This window comes from Chelmon rostratus, chromosome 8, assembly GCF_017976325.1.
Source record: "Chelmon rostratus isolate fCheRos1 chromosome 8, fCheRos1.pri, whole genome shotgun sequence".
NCBI lineage: Eukaryota > Metazoa > Chordata > Actinopteri > Chaetodontiformes > Chaetodontidae > Chelmon > Chelmon rostratus.
The window spans coordinates 12,741,719-12,757,861 of NC_055665.1; the positions used below are offsets into that span (position 1 = coordinate 12,741,719).

A 16,143-nucleotide genomic window follows, 5' to 3' on the forward strand; every position below is an offset into this window, starting at 1 on the left:
AAGTGGATTTCTGCACCTCTAGAAAGACATTCTACATTTACATAAACGCACACAAGATTAATATTCACTAGTGATGTGCATTCTTATATGCACATTATGCAGACTCCTCTGAAAACAGTTGAGAAAAAACATTTGATTGTGTAAATAAGAAGAAAATCTTTCATATCTGTTGTAAAGTAGTAGTAAAGTCAAATTAAAAAAAGCAAAATTTGCACACACAAGCTGTAGTTGTTTACTTTGTGTGACCTAAAAATACCCTTGGGAAATTTGGGATAGTTATAGGTGACTCTTAAGTGACTGCACACAACATGACTCATATTTATCTACTGACCAATACTGCCACACTGTGGCCATAAGACGTTTTTCAACTACTTGTTGATCCAGTGTGTCATCCTTCCATGTCACAACTGTATCAATGACACTGATTACAAAAATAATTACTGATAATTGCAGAATAATAAAGCTATCATTTGGGTGTTTTTTTTAAATATGCTTTAGTGTTAATACAAGTGGAGACCAATCCTGATTTATGTAGGATTCAGACTGAGACAAACACTTTTTTGTTTGTTGAGTACACACCAAACGAGAAGGCACTGAATTCTAATAAATCAACAATTTGAGTTCAGAATATTTCCCTGAGTGACAAGACAATCACTTGACTTATTTAAAACTGGAAGTTATTATTATGATACAAACAATATTCTAAGTGGCTAAATAAATCAGCAAAATACAGTGGCTGCTAATGTGCATCTAGAGCAGTGGTCGCCAACTCCCGGGCCGCGGACCGGTACCGATCCGTGAGTCAATTGGTACCGGGCCGCACAAGAAATAATTAATTATTTCCGATTTATTTATTATCTGAGTCAGAACGATCTTTTATTTTGAAAAATATTTTATTTAGAAAATTTACCGGATTCTCTCCGTTACATCTCGGTCACTTGAGCGCTCAAATTTAATCCACAAGATAGCAAAATGAGTAAAAAACAGAAGTATGAGAAAAGTTTCTTTGCGAAGAGGAAAATGCCCAGTGAAGAGACAGAAAAAGAGCCTACGACTTCAAAGAAAAAGAAAGCTTTTAAAAGACAATAGCAGGAGTCCTACTTGAAATATGGATTTGTCACGACAGGTGATTCCCACAGGCCGAGCTTTGCATAATATGTGGCAACCGGCTCTCTAAAAAGTGATGAAGCCTTCAAAACTGCTTCGCCACTTGGAGACGAAGTACCCTGGATTAAAAGACAATGTTGTTCAGCTGCTAATAAAGTTGCATACGAGTACACATTGGATTTACAATATAAACAATCTACGTACACCCCCCTTCCGGGCCGCGGTAAAATTGTCAAGCGTTGACCGGTCCGGTGATAAAAAAAAAAGGTTGAGGACCACTGATCTAGAGTATTAGACTACCGTAGTGGACATATTTGGTCAGTCAGTGATAAAAATGTTAGTTGATTGACTAATGTGCTATTTCAATTGATACGTTCATTCCACCTGTGATGATTGAATTCATCCATATTAAGTGCTATTTCTCATTTTGTGGACAGATATTCCGTTTCAGATAATAATGAATTGGGATTTTAGGCCAGTGGCCAAAATAGCCTTAAAAGGCAATTTCAAAACACCACTTTGGCGTCTACTGATATCAACAGAAATATTTTTTGTTTGTTAACTTCATCTTTAAAATAGCGTTGTGTCGCATCTGTGTCTATCTGTATCTATTCATATCAAATTTCATTAAAATAACAACAACAAAAACAGCCTATGCTTTTGTAATGAAAGCAAAACTGCCTTACTTCCGGTCTCGTTGTCGCTCACCAACTGGTTTGACGCAGATCGGAGTAGTCACCGCACCGCTCCAGCTGTTCGCACCGCTGTCCGCCTCCTGTTTCCCCGCTGCTCGCTGCTGCTGCCGCTGCCGCCTGCCCTTATTTCCAATGCAGCAGCGACCATGACAGGCATCGCCGCTGCCTCTTTCTTTTCCAACGCTTGCAGGTTCGGGGGCTGCGGACTTCACTTCGACTCTCTGGCCGAGCTCATCGTGCACATCGAGGATAACCACATCGGTAAGCGCCGACAAGTAATGAGCGCCGCAGCTAGCAATGGCCGAGGTTTGCTGCTAGCAGGAGTGGCTAGGTTAGCGAGCTAGCAAGTTACTTCCTGCGTCCTGACAACCCTGTTGCTAGGTGTGGTGGCTGTTGATGTGTCTCTGTAGATATTTCAGTTCCTTGTTCATCACATGCCATTATGTATCAACGCTGTATCACTGATTAGACTGCAACAGCATCAACAGAGCCGCTCTGAATCACGGACAGGAACACAGTTTCTTTACGCTCCGTCAGGTCGCTCGTGCAACATTATTGCAGCGCGAGGCCCGCGCGCGGAGGCGCTTCGGAAGCGTCGTGAGTTAATTTGCGGTCAGCGGGAGCCGATGAAGATACTCACATTGATTATCTTCTTGTTTCAGTCCGCCGGACAACATAGTCCAGTTACACTTGTTGTTGGAAGTAGTTTGTTGGAAGTTTTCCACCCTCTAGTAATGATGTGGTTCAATGAGAGCCGTTTCATTTTGTGTTTTGCTGGCCTATCTTCCAAGCGTTAGACTTTTGGTTCTGACAGGGTAGTTTTTAAAAATGCATCACGCACGTATATCTGACTAGATCACCTTTTAAAGTCGACGTTGGTATTGATGTGCTAGTAATTTACTGTCAGAGTTTGGCCTTGTGAAATAAGCTTTTGCAGTTAAACAAAGATTTATTTATAGTTTTCTCCTTATTATAGCTTTGTGAATCATAACCACGAAACACAACACAAAAGGAGAAACAATCCAAGAAGTAGTATTAGTAGTAGTAGTAAGAAGTAGTTAGTATCACATGTTGTCATATTTAAGGCATACTAAAGGAATTCTAATGAATTCCAATATTTAATGATACAAAAAACTTCCATACAACACACTTTAATTGCGACATAATAAAAGTGAGTCTGCCAATTGCCTTATTATTGACATATATGGACAAATATTCATCTCATATCACTCTTAACCATATGTTTTCTGTCTGCCAACGTATGTGGGAAAATATCAGATACTGTAAGGACAATAATGGCTTTCAAATAAGTTCAGCCTTTGTTGTGTTGGTGTGTCCACTCATTGAAAGGGACTCGCCACGGACACTTGTGTTGGAAGCCAAAAGTAGCTGTTTTCACAGGAAAAAAAAAGAAAAAGAAATCTCACTAATCCACAAATGTTATCACTGCCACTATAATAATTTCCTGAAATCAACTTTGCAGGATCAATTATCTGCAAGTTTTTTTTAAAGCAGTTTTGGTTTTAAAGGACATAGGCCCAAATCTGAGCCTCTGAAACAGTGAACAGTACTTTTGAAGACAAACTTGTGTCGCTGGCTAGAATAAATGACTGGATACACTTCTGAAGCAGTTCACAGTGCACATCAAGCCCCACCACAATCAACAGCGCCACCTCTAGTTCATCTGCGGTAAGACAAAAACAAATACTACCTGTGGGTGATTGGGAAGTCATTATGGATCAAGCTATGAAAACAGTTATTTGTTTACTTTAGATACTTTATGATACATTTTTCGTAATTGGCTAAATTTAACTGCTCATGTCTGAGTAATTTAGGTGACAGTCGTTTGTCAGTGCCAGAGATTGACCAATTAATTGAGGTATCACTAACTTGTGCATTTAAAGAAGTAATTTAATATTTACTGCCTAGAAAAATCACTTTGGTTGTGTAAAATTTACTTGTGCAACATATTATGTTGCGTTCAAGAAGAGAGAAGCTGTGATGTCATGTGGCCACAAGGCAGTTTGAATTGGTCCAAGTCACCTCTGAGGAGAGGAAAAATTATGTTTTCATTTATCTAAGTGATATGTAGAAACAAAAACACAATGTTGAGTTTATATAAGAACTTCACTTTAGGGCTTTTCATTTAATTGCCAGGTGGTTGTTTGTTTCGTGCCAGATTATTTTGTATTGTGTACACACATGTATTTATTGCCTCGATCCACCTTATTATTAAATACATGCAAAAATCAAGCAGTAAATCAGTGTATATATAAAAATTGGCATATAACATGATTTATTCTCTTCTTTATTTATTGTCTGTTATGATCCTAAACACAGTATTGGTATATCTATGTATTTAATATACAGCAAGTGTATAAAATTATGAATTACAATTTAATTTAGATGAACATTTATTTTATATTATATATAATGAACATTCTGTTTTTGTTCAGCACCTAAATTGTTTAACTAAGTCTAATCTGGAAGGTGAAATCCCCTCCTCACAGTTAAACACTCTCTCAGTTCCTACAGTACATCTGTTTCCCAATCTAATATTTCAGGCTCTTATTATTGAAGCTGACAAGGCACAGCTGTCTCTGTTGTTCTTGTTTGTTGCTTGACTGGCTTTAATATCCTCTGCCCTCTGATTGTGTGCTGTGCATGTGTCCGAGGTGTTAGCCTTAGAAAAAACTGCCTCCAAATGACTTATTGGGGAATAATGAGGCAATTAGTTGGCTCGGAGTGGAAAAACTGCGCTGCCCCCCTCCTTTGTCCTCTGGCCTGTGCCCACTCTGAGAAGTGCGAAATCTTGCGCGTTGTGCCAAGTGCCTGTGAAGCATAATTACAGAGAGAGTGCTTGATTTGGCCTGTCTTCCTCCTCATCTGGTGGCCTGCTGCTTGAAGCACATTCTCCTTTATAATTAGGCGCCTGGAAAACAAGCTTACATTCTTGTCCCCATTTTCCCCGGCCGGCCTGCTGGTCGCGTCCGTGAACAAGAGGTGGCGCTGCTCTGCTATTGGTCGAGGGGGCTTTCTTGGGATGCCTGGTCTGTACAATAAAATGTGTATGGTGGATATTATAGGCCAAACCTCACCTCCTCTGCTAATTTATTAACTCAGTGTATTGTGTCATACAGTAACCAGCTCAAAGGGCGAACTTTAGTCAATGAAAACATATTAAACGGTAACTGGTTAATTATTGAGAGAATTAATTGGTAATTTACAGGATACTGCTTATACTTTTACTGTATATATCATCATTCTAGTTTTGCATACGTACATTACTGTACTTCAAGGACAGTAACTGTGAAATATAAGAAGCCCCACTTGACTTCATTGGTCATTGTGTCCATGTTTCAAGATTTTGATGCTAATATGCACATGAACACATACATCAATGTGGAAAAGCGTTACACTTTTCCTTAATAACTTCAATTTAAATCTTATTAAGCAAATATCAAATAAAATTTACACAATCACTTCCAGCCCAACACAAAATGGATCTGCTGTTGTTTGTCCACCATCGTGACAGCAGATTCAAGTTGATAGCACGAGTGCTGGGTGGTCCACTTAGACCTTTGTGAACAAATTCAGCAAACTTTAAGAGAGCAGATGCTAATGAGCCCCAGAAAACACCAGCAGGACCAGAGGAAAGTTTTAATGCTGAGCCTAAGTCAAGTTAAGCTTGGAAGATCTCCTCAGTGGTCTGGTATTCTTGTGCGGCATGAAAAAAAAGTGCATGCATTAAGCCACTGAAATGTTTGCTTTGTCACTGCGCGCCCAGGCCACTGTGGACCAGAAGCAAATAGCGACCATGTTATTTAGACCTGTGAGTGTGTGTGCTGCTGGGGCCTGGCGCACTGATGGCCTCAAGTGTCCAGGCTCGGTAACAATGGGTCTGTTTGTTGCCAATTCTCACTGGAGGCTCATTTAGTAGATTTTGGTATACACCCCCCAAAATCTGTGCGGAAGTAATAAATTTGGGAAGCAGTAACTAGTTCCCTGATCTGTGCACCTGGTGGGCCTAATTACATTTCCCCATCCCCCGACACCGCTGCTCCTGTTCCTGTGCGGTGACTGCGACATGAGGGGCTCCTGTACTCGATAAAACACTCCTCAGAGGAGATAATGTACAGCCTGTGTTGACGTTACACAACATGGCTGTGTAATTTGAATTTGAACAAATGTGACATTTTTGTTGAAAGATTTTGTTCAATGCTTTAGTGGATATTGCTAGGCATAAGATATTGTCCCGTGTCAAATGGTGCACATGTGAGGGTTCCTCCTTTACCACAGCTGCACATGTTAGCCTGTAAAAGCTAAAACGAAACAAAAATCTTGTCATTTATTGGTTATTTTTCATGCATTGTTTTGCAAATTGCAGTAACTCTTCATTTAAATCCCAATATATCTCTGAAAGATCCTGAGAGCACATAGCCCGTCCAATTTAACTGTATGGATTTAAGCAAAGTGTTTGTCTCGCTTGCCTTTTCCAGCTTTCCAAAAATGTTGTTTGAGAACACGGACTACCTGCAATTTAAACATGAACACGGTCATATTCAAAGATGGTAAATACTGGATGTCAGTCTGAAAACACTTGCAAACCAATTAGTCAATTAACCTGCTGTTCGACAAACAGAAAATTCTTCAACTAGTTTGATAATTATTTAATAATTTCAATAATGTAATTTTTCAAGAAAAAAATACCAAACATTCACTGGGTCCAGCTCTTCTTTTGTAGCAATTCTCTGTTTCACATCATTGCAAACTGAATAACTTTGGCTTTTGGACTGTTGCACAGACAAAAAAGCAAATTAACTAAATAATGAGATTTGAGAAACAAAAATTTCCTACATTGAACTATTAATCAGTTAAGCAAGAGTGTGATTCATAGATAATTGAAAATGTAAATAATCATTAGTAATGCATATCAGAGTAGCAATGAATGTGTGTGTGTTTTGTATGTCTACCTTTTTGTCTGTACAAATGTGTCTTTGTAGATGTGTGTGTGTGTGTGTGTGTGTGTGTGTGTGTGTGTGTGTGTGTGTGTGTGTGTGTGAGAAAGAGAGAGACTTGGTGCGTGTGTATATGTTTAAGTTGCTGTCTGTGCTAAGCCTATTTATAGTAGATCATTTTAACCTCCCCGTGTTTTTTTTTTTCAGTAACCCGCAAAGGCAGCTTACACATGGAGCTTGACTCCGTTTCATTTCCTCCTCAGAGGTCACATCATAATGAATTACCTGTGCCACCACTCCTGGTAATGTCCCCTGCTGCTCAGAGCCGCCATAAACATGTCACCATAATGCTCACCACTCTGCTCTACCCCACAGTGCATTTGGCCATGAGGGTGGATGGGAGAGCCAGACACTGGTGGAAATGAGAGAGGGAGCTGTGTGTCTGGTGTGTGTGTGTGTGTGTGTGTGTGTGTGTGTGAGGGTCGTGGAGGGCGTTATGAGAGGGCAGCAGGCGTCACTTCCCCCGTTGCCTTAGGAAGGTTTGTTGTGTGATCGTCCCTTGGCTTCCTGTTGCAGGCTGTCATAGGGGCCCTAATGAGAGCAGGTTATTGCATCATGTTTTCTGCACTCATACACTGCAACCACTGACTCAGCCAGTATACACTCCCATACACATGTTCACACATAGACACCACCAATAGGCACAGGCAGTGCTTCATAATATTAAGTAAGGTTGGTTTCATATTAAGGCTCCTTGGGGAAATGAGTGGGAACATTAAGAAGAAGATGTAAGAAACATTTAGAAATCTAATGTAAAACTCTGGATGGAAACTTCATGCATTTCTGGGTGTAGATGCATTTGATTACTTGAAGGATTTTCTGCAGCAAATCAGCAGCTTTCTTTCATTTTATCCTCATTTTTCTCGTCACTCTGCCAAGAGAGAACTCCGTTTGTTGTGAACTGCAATTTGGAGAAAATGGAAACCTTCCATGGAAAGTGCTTTGATTTTCAGAGTAACTAACAGCTTAAACTAATGCATATCTATAAAAAGACCTGAGCATATTTCAGTCAAAATCAAAAGTTAAGGATGTTATACATGAAATGTTTTATACCAGATCTGTTCTGCTTGTCTACCTTTCTATCCCACACCTGACTTCTCACCTTGTTCATAAACAATCACTCTCGCTTATAGAACAGACTGTTTGCCTCTGGAGCTAGTGATAGTGGATAAATACCCTTTTTTTGGTTCCCAGAAGACTTCTAATAGCCGGCCACCAAGGTGGACCACCTGTGTCGTCTGATTAGAGGGGTTCCCATCTCTATTTAAGGCGCCTTTGTCCCGATCCTTGACTGCTGGTGGCCCCAAAAGAATAGCAGAGGCTGCGGGGATCTGGCCCCTGCAGGCCTCCCTCTCCCCGGTCCCCACCTGAGGTGTGAGTGATTTACAGTGTGTGGGAACAGATTGATCCACTGCTGTTTGAGCGCTCCGTGAGCAGGCTGCCATTCCATTCCTTGAGGCTCATTAGGGATCTTAGGAGGGATTTCTTGTGCACTCACGCACACACATACCAACTCACAGCGCTCAAAATAGTCTCTGCACTGCCTTCGGCTTTTGGCAGGGGAATAGTGCCGTTATGAATGTGTCTTTCCTACTCTGTGTTTCCATGACTTTGGCTGGAGAGTAGAGAGGTGTGCTGTCCTTCTCACTGGGGATAAATCCACTGTTAATGAAACACTTGCTTACGACTGAGGGCTCGAGAGAACCCTCCTGAGCCTGAGGCGCTGAGGTCTAAGCTGTTCTTAGAGCCTACCTGCCAGTATCATAAAATTCTGCCACTATTTCATCGTCAACCAAGCGGCTCGGCCTTAACCACTGAGTGTATGCTGCCCCGTGTCTTTCATCGCGCTTTCCAACTTTTCAGTAAGACTGACATCGGTTTGTTGACTTAGATTTCTGTCAGACCTCGAAAATGTGTGCTTTCTAAATGTGGTTTTGGTTGAGTTTTAGTGGCCAACATCACCTCCTCCATGACAGAATTAAGCCAGCAGTTTATACTGTTAAAATAGAGAGTGGCTGTGCGTGTCTGTGTTTTCAGTTTATACACCACACTGGTATTCTTACAAACAGTTTTACCTTCTGTCTACATTCTGATACGGATTCTGGTTTAGGTTTCTCCTCGTGGCTCCTACATGACAAGATGAGGAGATGTATTTGAATTTAGCTCCTCCCAAAGAGTGAGTGTGAGAGACTGACTGGTTACCAGGTCATAAAAGAACAGTGACTAAATTGTAAAATTGTAGAACTTCAAGTAAGAATAAACTACACATCAATAAATATCCAGTTTGTGGGTCTTGACTCTCCCTGAGCCTTTGAAATTCTTCAATACTGCTGCCAGTATCTGACTTAAACAATCCTTTTTTTGAACTTATTTTAGAAAATATATCATATATTTCAACTAAACCCTTTCTTTCCATTTAACAAAATATACAAACTTCTTCAATGCAGCTTTAACTTTACTTCACTAAAATACAGTCTCAACGTAGCACAGTTTCCTGTTTTACTTAAGGAAATTTCTGATTAAGCAAAGGAAAACAACCCACAATCTGAACAAAAATGACATTTAATGCCAATTTTCTCATACTTGATAAGAAATGTATCTCAGCTGGTATTCAAAAAGTATTGAGCTTCGATGCCCAGTCCAAGTCAACACACCTCTTGAATTTGGAGTTAAAGAAAAATAGCTCTTCATCTGATGGAGAAAGAGAGCACCACCAGAAGTTCTTGTTTGGTGCCAGGTCTCTCTGTCCAAAAAGAATCGACCAGAAATCTGTTTTTAGGTGTTTTGTTCCAGACAGACAAACAAACAAACAGGAGTAAAAGTATGTGGAGGCAAGCACTGAGTATGACTCAGGGTTTTATTACAGCCTCACAAAGGTGTTGCTAACCCCTTTATCCAGGAAAACTTTAATTTAACACTGTTTCAATATGTTTTGAATCATTTCCATAGTCATTTTTAAATTATAGCAAGTAGGACTGGACTCGCTGAGTATACAGATTCTGTAAAAGTTGTACTGTCGTCATTGTGCCTTTCAATTTAAAATTTAATGTTACAAATAGCCTTAGGTGTAAGTGTTGTGTATAAATGAGGTTGTGGATGGAAACAAACGATAGTTCTAACCACATGGGGGTAGCAGTCTTTCACAGCCCTGTCAGAGGCAGACAGGGAGGCTCAGCTGGTAAGTGGTAGACACTGTTGTTTTATGGGGCATCTCTCTTCTCCCACATGGACGGCAGTGGGAAGTGAGTGTTTGAAGTCAGGCCCGCTTCACCTCAGGGTGTGGAGATTGGCTATTGTTGTACATTTAGCACCGCTGAGCAAGATGAATGTCTGGAGCACAGCATGGGAAAGCTCAGTATGTGTCAAGTGTGGTCGTGTATGAGCAATGTGGTGTCTGCAGAGCACAGCTTTTCAACGTGCCATGGAAATTCAAAAGAGGAGGCACTTAAATGTTACGTTCTCCCTGTATATTTTCAAAAAAAAAGCCAGAAAGTGGCTCATTTTTATCAACAGGGAAGAGGCCAATGAATTCAACAAATAGAAAGAAAATGTACAAAGGTCTAGTGGAAATAAGTGAAGAGACCAGCATCAGCTCGAAAACTGTGGAGCTTCTCCAGAAACACTAAACTAAACAGTGACTGTAGTCTAGACAGTGGTGCATGACATCATGTTAAAACTAATTGTGCTGCACATTGCACAATATCCTGCATTTTGATTATTTTCACTAAAGAGTTTTTATGAGCCTTTGTCCGTTGCGTCAGCTGAGCATGCGTTCTCTGTGACAGCTCGGCTCCTCACGGTCATGAACACTCATTCATACCTGGGACTCGCCCAGTTCGACCACAGTCTGCTACTGTTTGCCACTCAGTGCACGGCTCGGGGCCTCGCAGATGTGCGGTTTTGAAGGCAGCAGAGAGCAAAAGTCCAGTCACAAGTTAATTTTCACAGATGTACAACAACAGGCGCATAGCGGGCCCTCGTGAGATCAGGCATGTAGCTTTCGATCAACCACAAAGATGCAAAGTAGCTTGAGATAGCTAAAGGTAAACAGTGTACAGTGTGTCAGTTGTAGGAGAGTACTGATGATGGTGATATTTGCTACTGCATCATATTTTGGTAATGTGATGCAAGATGTTTGAAAAGGTCTTCCTCAAATTCAAAAGCCCTATTGAGTGTTGTTTGTGTCTATCTGCTGTAAATCTACCTGAAAAGTTTGCACTGATTATGTTTCCACCGTGTGTTTGAATGTTGACCAGTCCAGTCCTAACATTCAAGCTAAAACCTGGATTTTAATTGCACCCTCTATAAAAGTCAGCTAGGTCAACGTAACGCACCACTGCACCTTTTCCTCTGCACCTTGGTAGTGCAAGGAAAAAAGCGCTCGCCTACCACCCCAGAGACCTAGATTCATTTGCTGACAGTGCTTTCAGCTTGGCCAGGCACTTCATTGAAAACGACTGGGAGAGTTTGCAGGAAGCCAGTGAGGCATCCTTGTCACTGGTTGGTTGGGAGGCTTGTTTGGAGAGGGGTTGGCTCTCGGGGGGACAGTGTAAACCCCTGTGTGTGTCGTGCAGTGAGGCAAAGAATGCAGTGCAGGGGGGAACTGGCCATCAGGAATTGAAATAAACGGAGAACCGAACAAAAAAAACAAAGCAAAACTACCCTGCTATTCTCGATATTGCCTTATATGACATGATGTGGCATTGTTTACAGTTATAGTATGTGACCAAGTCTTCCACTTTCTGTCTCTCGCCGGCTCAGACACAGACCCCCGTCTTCTGGAGAAGCAGGAGCAGCAGCAGCCGACATATGTTGCCCTCAGCTACATCAACAGGTAAAGAGATGTAACTGTTCTGAAGAATGAAAACAGCAGAATTTTCCCTCACTGCTGTCACTCAATTATACATAAGTCTACTTTATACATCTGACATGATTATGACATCAATGTTATTAGTCTTTGTCCCTGTTAAGATTTATCTAAAAGTCCTCTGCATCAGTGAGTATTACTGCTGTGTCCTATGAGCTTCTACAAGCAATTTCAAATGTCATCTGGTGGATTGCTTAGATGAATTGCTCCAGTGTTTTTTGTTGTGTTTTTTTTTATTGCCCAAGGTTCATCCCCGCCGTCTTTGATATGGTGCTTGAACAGTGGTTTTAGTGGCAACAAGCCAGTGCACAGGAAGGTCTGCCGCTGTCTCCATGCCTTCACAAACACATCTTGATGTGGTTATCGCTTAATTTGTTAATTCCACTTTTGCTTTAACAATGTCTATGTTAACATTTCATTTTTATGATACACATTTACCAAAGACTTTACTATCCATCATAAACCCTGGTGTTTTTTGGATGGGAATAGAGCCAGTGATATTTTTTTTGCAAACGTGTGTTCAACAGTAGCAAACCTCCAACCCACCAGAGTGTTCTAAACATCGGGGCAGCCCCATCAGATGAGATGAGGCTCTTTTCATAAAGAACGATGGCGAAAGTCTGACCAGTCTTATATCCCACAATGCCAGGTTCATGACAGATGCTGCACGGCGAGAACACGAAGCCGTGAAGAAGAAGGTGCAGCCCAAGTTGTCTCTGTCTCTGACAGGCAATCTGTCTCGCAGCAGTGTTTCCACTCCGCCTCGCCACACCAGTGGAAACCTCACCCCCCCTGTCACCCCACCCATCACCCCTTCCTCTTCCTTCCGCAGCAGTACACCTACAGGTACATCTTTCACACACTCACTTAGATGTCCAGTGTTTAGTGACCTCTGGCAGTGATACAAATGTTATGCACTGTTAACTAAGCACACAGCAGAGTGGTGCAGTTAAGGAAGAAGATGAAGAAGGGCAAATAAGAATTACAAAAAATCATGAGGCTCTTCTTCGTCTTCTTTCTTTAAAAAGATTATATAAGAATGTTGAAATTTATGTCAAGATACTGGCAGGCTGCTGTGTGCGTGTGTATATACACATATATATATATTTGTGTGTGTGTGTATGGAGTAATGCCAGTGCTGTGTTGCGTAACAGTGGTGTTGTGACGGTCTTGGGAAAGCTCTTTGCCTCTACCCATCATGAAATTTGTCTTGCATGACAGTTTGGTAATAAATGATGTGTCTCTCCTCTTAGAACACATACTATAGGTTAAACATAATGTTGTATATATACATATAAGTATATACACAGAGAAAAAACTAATCTGTTATTTGTCTGATTCACTGCAGTATACATTATGTTACAGGAAAAAGTTTTTGCTCTTTTCCTTGTAATGTTTTCCCATGTACTTATTATGTAAAATATGCAGTCTGTAGTGTTCTGTCTTGTTTTTAGCTCTTGTGGTTTTGTTGCTCGTCTTCTGGCATAACATCCTTAATTAATCGACAAAACAATTGCAGCTCATTGACCCCAATGAAATGCATACATTCTTTCCCACGACTGGCATATTTCAGTCTTTCCGGAACCTCGGGCGCTCTAACACGCGAAGTGGAGATTATGGGAACGCTGCCCCGAAGTGCATGTTGAGAACGGTCCACACTCATCAGCCTGCAGGCTGAAAGGCCAGGATTTCATCGCCAGAGATTAGTCATGAAGAGTGCATAAATCAGGGTGTCTTGGATAACAGTTTGCATGATGGCATGTCTGCTAGTGATGCCCCGAGTCAATTACTGTTTGGCTCTCTGCCCTCTTTCACCCTCCCACAGGTAGCGAGTGTGATGAGGAGGAGGTAGACTTTGAGGAGTCTGACAGTGATGAGTCGTGGACCACAGAGAGCGCCATCAGCTCTGAGTCCATCCTCAGTTCTATGTGCATGAACGGGGGAGACGAGAAGCCTTTTGCTTGCCCCGTGCCAGGCTGCAAAAAGAGATATAAGGTAGGTTTCAGCCAGCGTCTCACCTCCTAGAGCACATACTGTAGATTAAACATAATGTCATGCTGGGAAATATTCCTACTAAATAACCCTAACCCCTAACCCTAACCTGAGATTTTAGCATTGTACAAAGTTTGAAATAAGTGATTTTTATTTGCTCACAGAAATGTAAAACCAGAAGGGATTCCCTGCTGTGGACGAAGGAAAATCAGATCTTAGTTGAGCGTTGCAGCATGTCAGCATAGATGCATACATCTAGTCCACTTCAGTGATGTGGAGTTTTACAGGATTTTCCATTCACATCTGGTGTGTGTGGTTGGGATAAATTATGTGCAGCTTGAGAAGATTGCATTGCTGACGTGAATGACAGGGTTATGGGCAATGACTTAGTCTGAGGCAGCAGGCAGCATGAGGCATCTGTTTAGGGCAGAACGAGATAGATTTCTAACAAGAACACATTTTATTTCTCCTCTCTATAGCCTAACATCAACAGGCAACCATTGTTAGTTATAGGAAGCTCAGTTGTACATGTTACCACTTACTGTATGTGTACGAGGTAGATGTGGGAAACTTAGCCGAAGTGACAATCAAGCTTCATATTCTTTGCTTCATGACAGAATGTGAACGGGATCAAGTATCACGCCAAGAACGGCCATCGAACCCAGATAAGGGTGCGTAAACCCTTCAAGTGCCGGTGCGGTAAGAGCTACAAAACGTCTCAGGGTCTCCGCCACCACACCATCAACTTTCACCCGCCCATCTCTACTGACATCATCCGCAAGATGCAGCAGTAGAGACGGAGTGAGCGACCAGCACTCTCCTTCAGGCCTTTTCCCAACCATCTAAACGCCACCATCACCAGCAATGGCTGTTTCTCATTCCGCCCCGTTCCTCTCATCCTGATACCCCTTCTCCTGCTCTTATCCCACTTTGTTATGACACTATTTTTGATTGCATGGTATAAATGTATTGTTATTCATCCTTCATTTTTATTCAGAATGTTGAATCTTAATGTAGTTCACAGTTTTGTATTTTGCACATTTAGACCATCAGTTATCTGTTTGACTTTTTTTGACATATGGTGCTCATTGATGCTGAGGGCAAGTTGTAGACAATAGAATGGCCACACCAAGTCACGAGTAGCCTTGCATGTGCTGTTGGGCATCCTGCTTTAAAGGCAGTATGAAGTCAAATCAAACCGAGGAATGAGTTGGATGGGTTTGTTTTGGAGAAAGGAGCCGCCATTACCTTGCCTTTTGTCTTATTTGAGCCTGAAAATGTGACAGTGTGAAGCAATGAAAAACAAAATCTGAATGTGTGAGATATAACGTGACAAATCCAAGCTGGAAATGTTTGTACATGTTTCATTCTCTATCAGATTCAATGAGTTGTTGGACTTAGTTACTTTTCCTTTCATATCACAAGTATTTCAAACCCTTTTTTCATCAGTTTTACTGCAAACACTTGTGTGTGAGCACCAAAGGATGATCTCAGGTGACGTTTGCAAGCATTTCAGCACCACAATCCTGCCCAAGTGTTCTAGCAGTACTTGCGCTGATCGGTGGGATCATGGGAACTCTGCGTGCCATTGTTAGTAATGTTCCCGGTCACTTTCCTGAAGATTTAAGCAGTTTTCCCTGCTATTTTATGGTGAGGGATTGAAGCACTTTTTATAACAAGTTGCCAACAAATCAGCATTTTTTTTTGCCAATATCTCGTTTCTGGTTTTGTGCAGTAGCTACCAAAACGAGGCAAATGGCCTTCAGAGGAGCAGTTTGCATTGCTCCCAGGGAAGATGTACACCCAACCTCCAGAGTTTAAGTATTGTGAGATTTCTGTATGTGCAGTAGTTGCCTTGAATTGTAAACCATTCCAATAAGTATACAGATCTTTGTAAGGCTTCATTTTGACAGTTCAGACAAATTCATCCAGTGCAGACAGTTCGGACTGTTTGCTGTTCACTGACTCCCGTCCATGTATTTAGCACATTTTGGTTCTCACAGTCCGGTCGTTCGGCTGTGAGAAACACATGCGCATCCTACTTTGTGCCATAATAATTTAATGTCAGTTGAGGGTATGTAGAATACCATTTAATTGCTGAAATAAGGAACCCCAGATCATAAGATGTCACAAGATTGGGGATTTAACATTGAGCCATTTGGCACAGTAACATCTTCACTGCATGGATGTTAGTGCTAAGCAACTACAGTCTAATTGAGAATTGTGACAGTATTGTACTGCCAGTATGGAGGAAAGTCTTTGATATAGTGTACAGTGAATGTATTGTTATGTGTTAAGTGCATTAAATTATATTTTCATATGTTTCTGGCATAAAAAACATCAGTATAATGTGTATGAAAAGGCAAAATCAGAGGTTGTTTGGAGAAACTAATGGTGATGTACTGTATTTCTTCAAAAAGCTGCTTCATGTAAACTTTTGTTACATTTAGAATAAAAATTCCTC

At 41.2% G+C, this 16,143-nt stretch overlaps 1 protein-coding gene across 1 annotated transcript; it reads left to right on the forward strand.

Moving 5' to 3' along the window:
- Window positions 1–1,862: 1,862 nt before the first annotated feature.
- On the forward strand, window positions 1,863–16,142 carry jazf1b (JAZF zinc finger 1b). The gene is made up of 5 exons (XM_041942709.1): window positions 1,863–2,063; window positions 11,582–11,654; window positions 12,337–12,533; window positions 13,513–13,682; window positions 14,297–16,142. Exons 1-5 carry the CDS (start codon window positions 1,949–1,951, stop codon window positions 14,471–14,473), a joined length of 732 nt encoding a protein of 243 aa, XP_041798643.1. The 5' UTR covers window positions 1,863–1,948; the 3' UTR covers window positions 14,474–16,142.
- The last annotated feature ends 1 nt before the right edge of the window (window position 16,143 follows it).

Excerpts from the sequence above, each read along its gene's own strand:
- jazf1b (XM_041942709.1), top strand. The coding sequence starts at position 1,949 with ATGACAGGCATCGCCGCTGCCTCTTTCTTTTCCAACGCTTGCAGGTTC. Across the intron at positions 12,534-13,512 it reads CCGCAGCAGTACACCTACAG|GTAGCGAGTGTGATGAGGAG; the intron begins GTACATCTTTCA and ends ACCCTCCCACAG. Across the intron at positions 13,683-14,296 it reads GCTGCAAAAAGAGATATAAG|AATGTGAACGGGATCAAGTA; the intron begins GTAGGTTTCAGC and ends GCTTCATGACAG.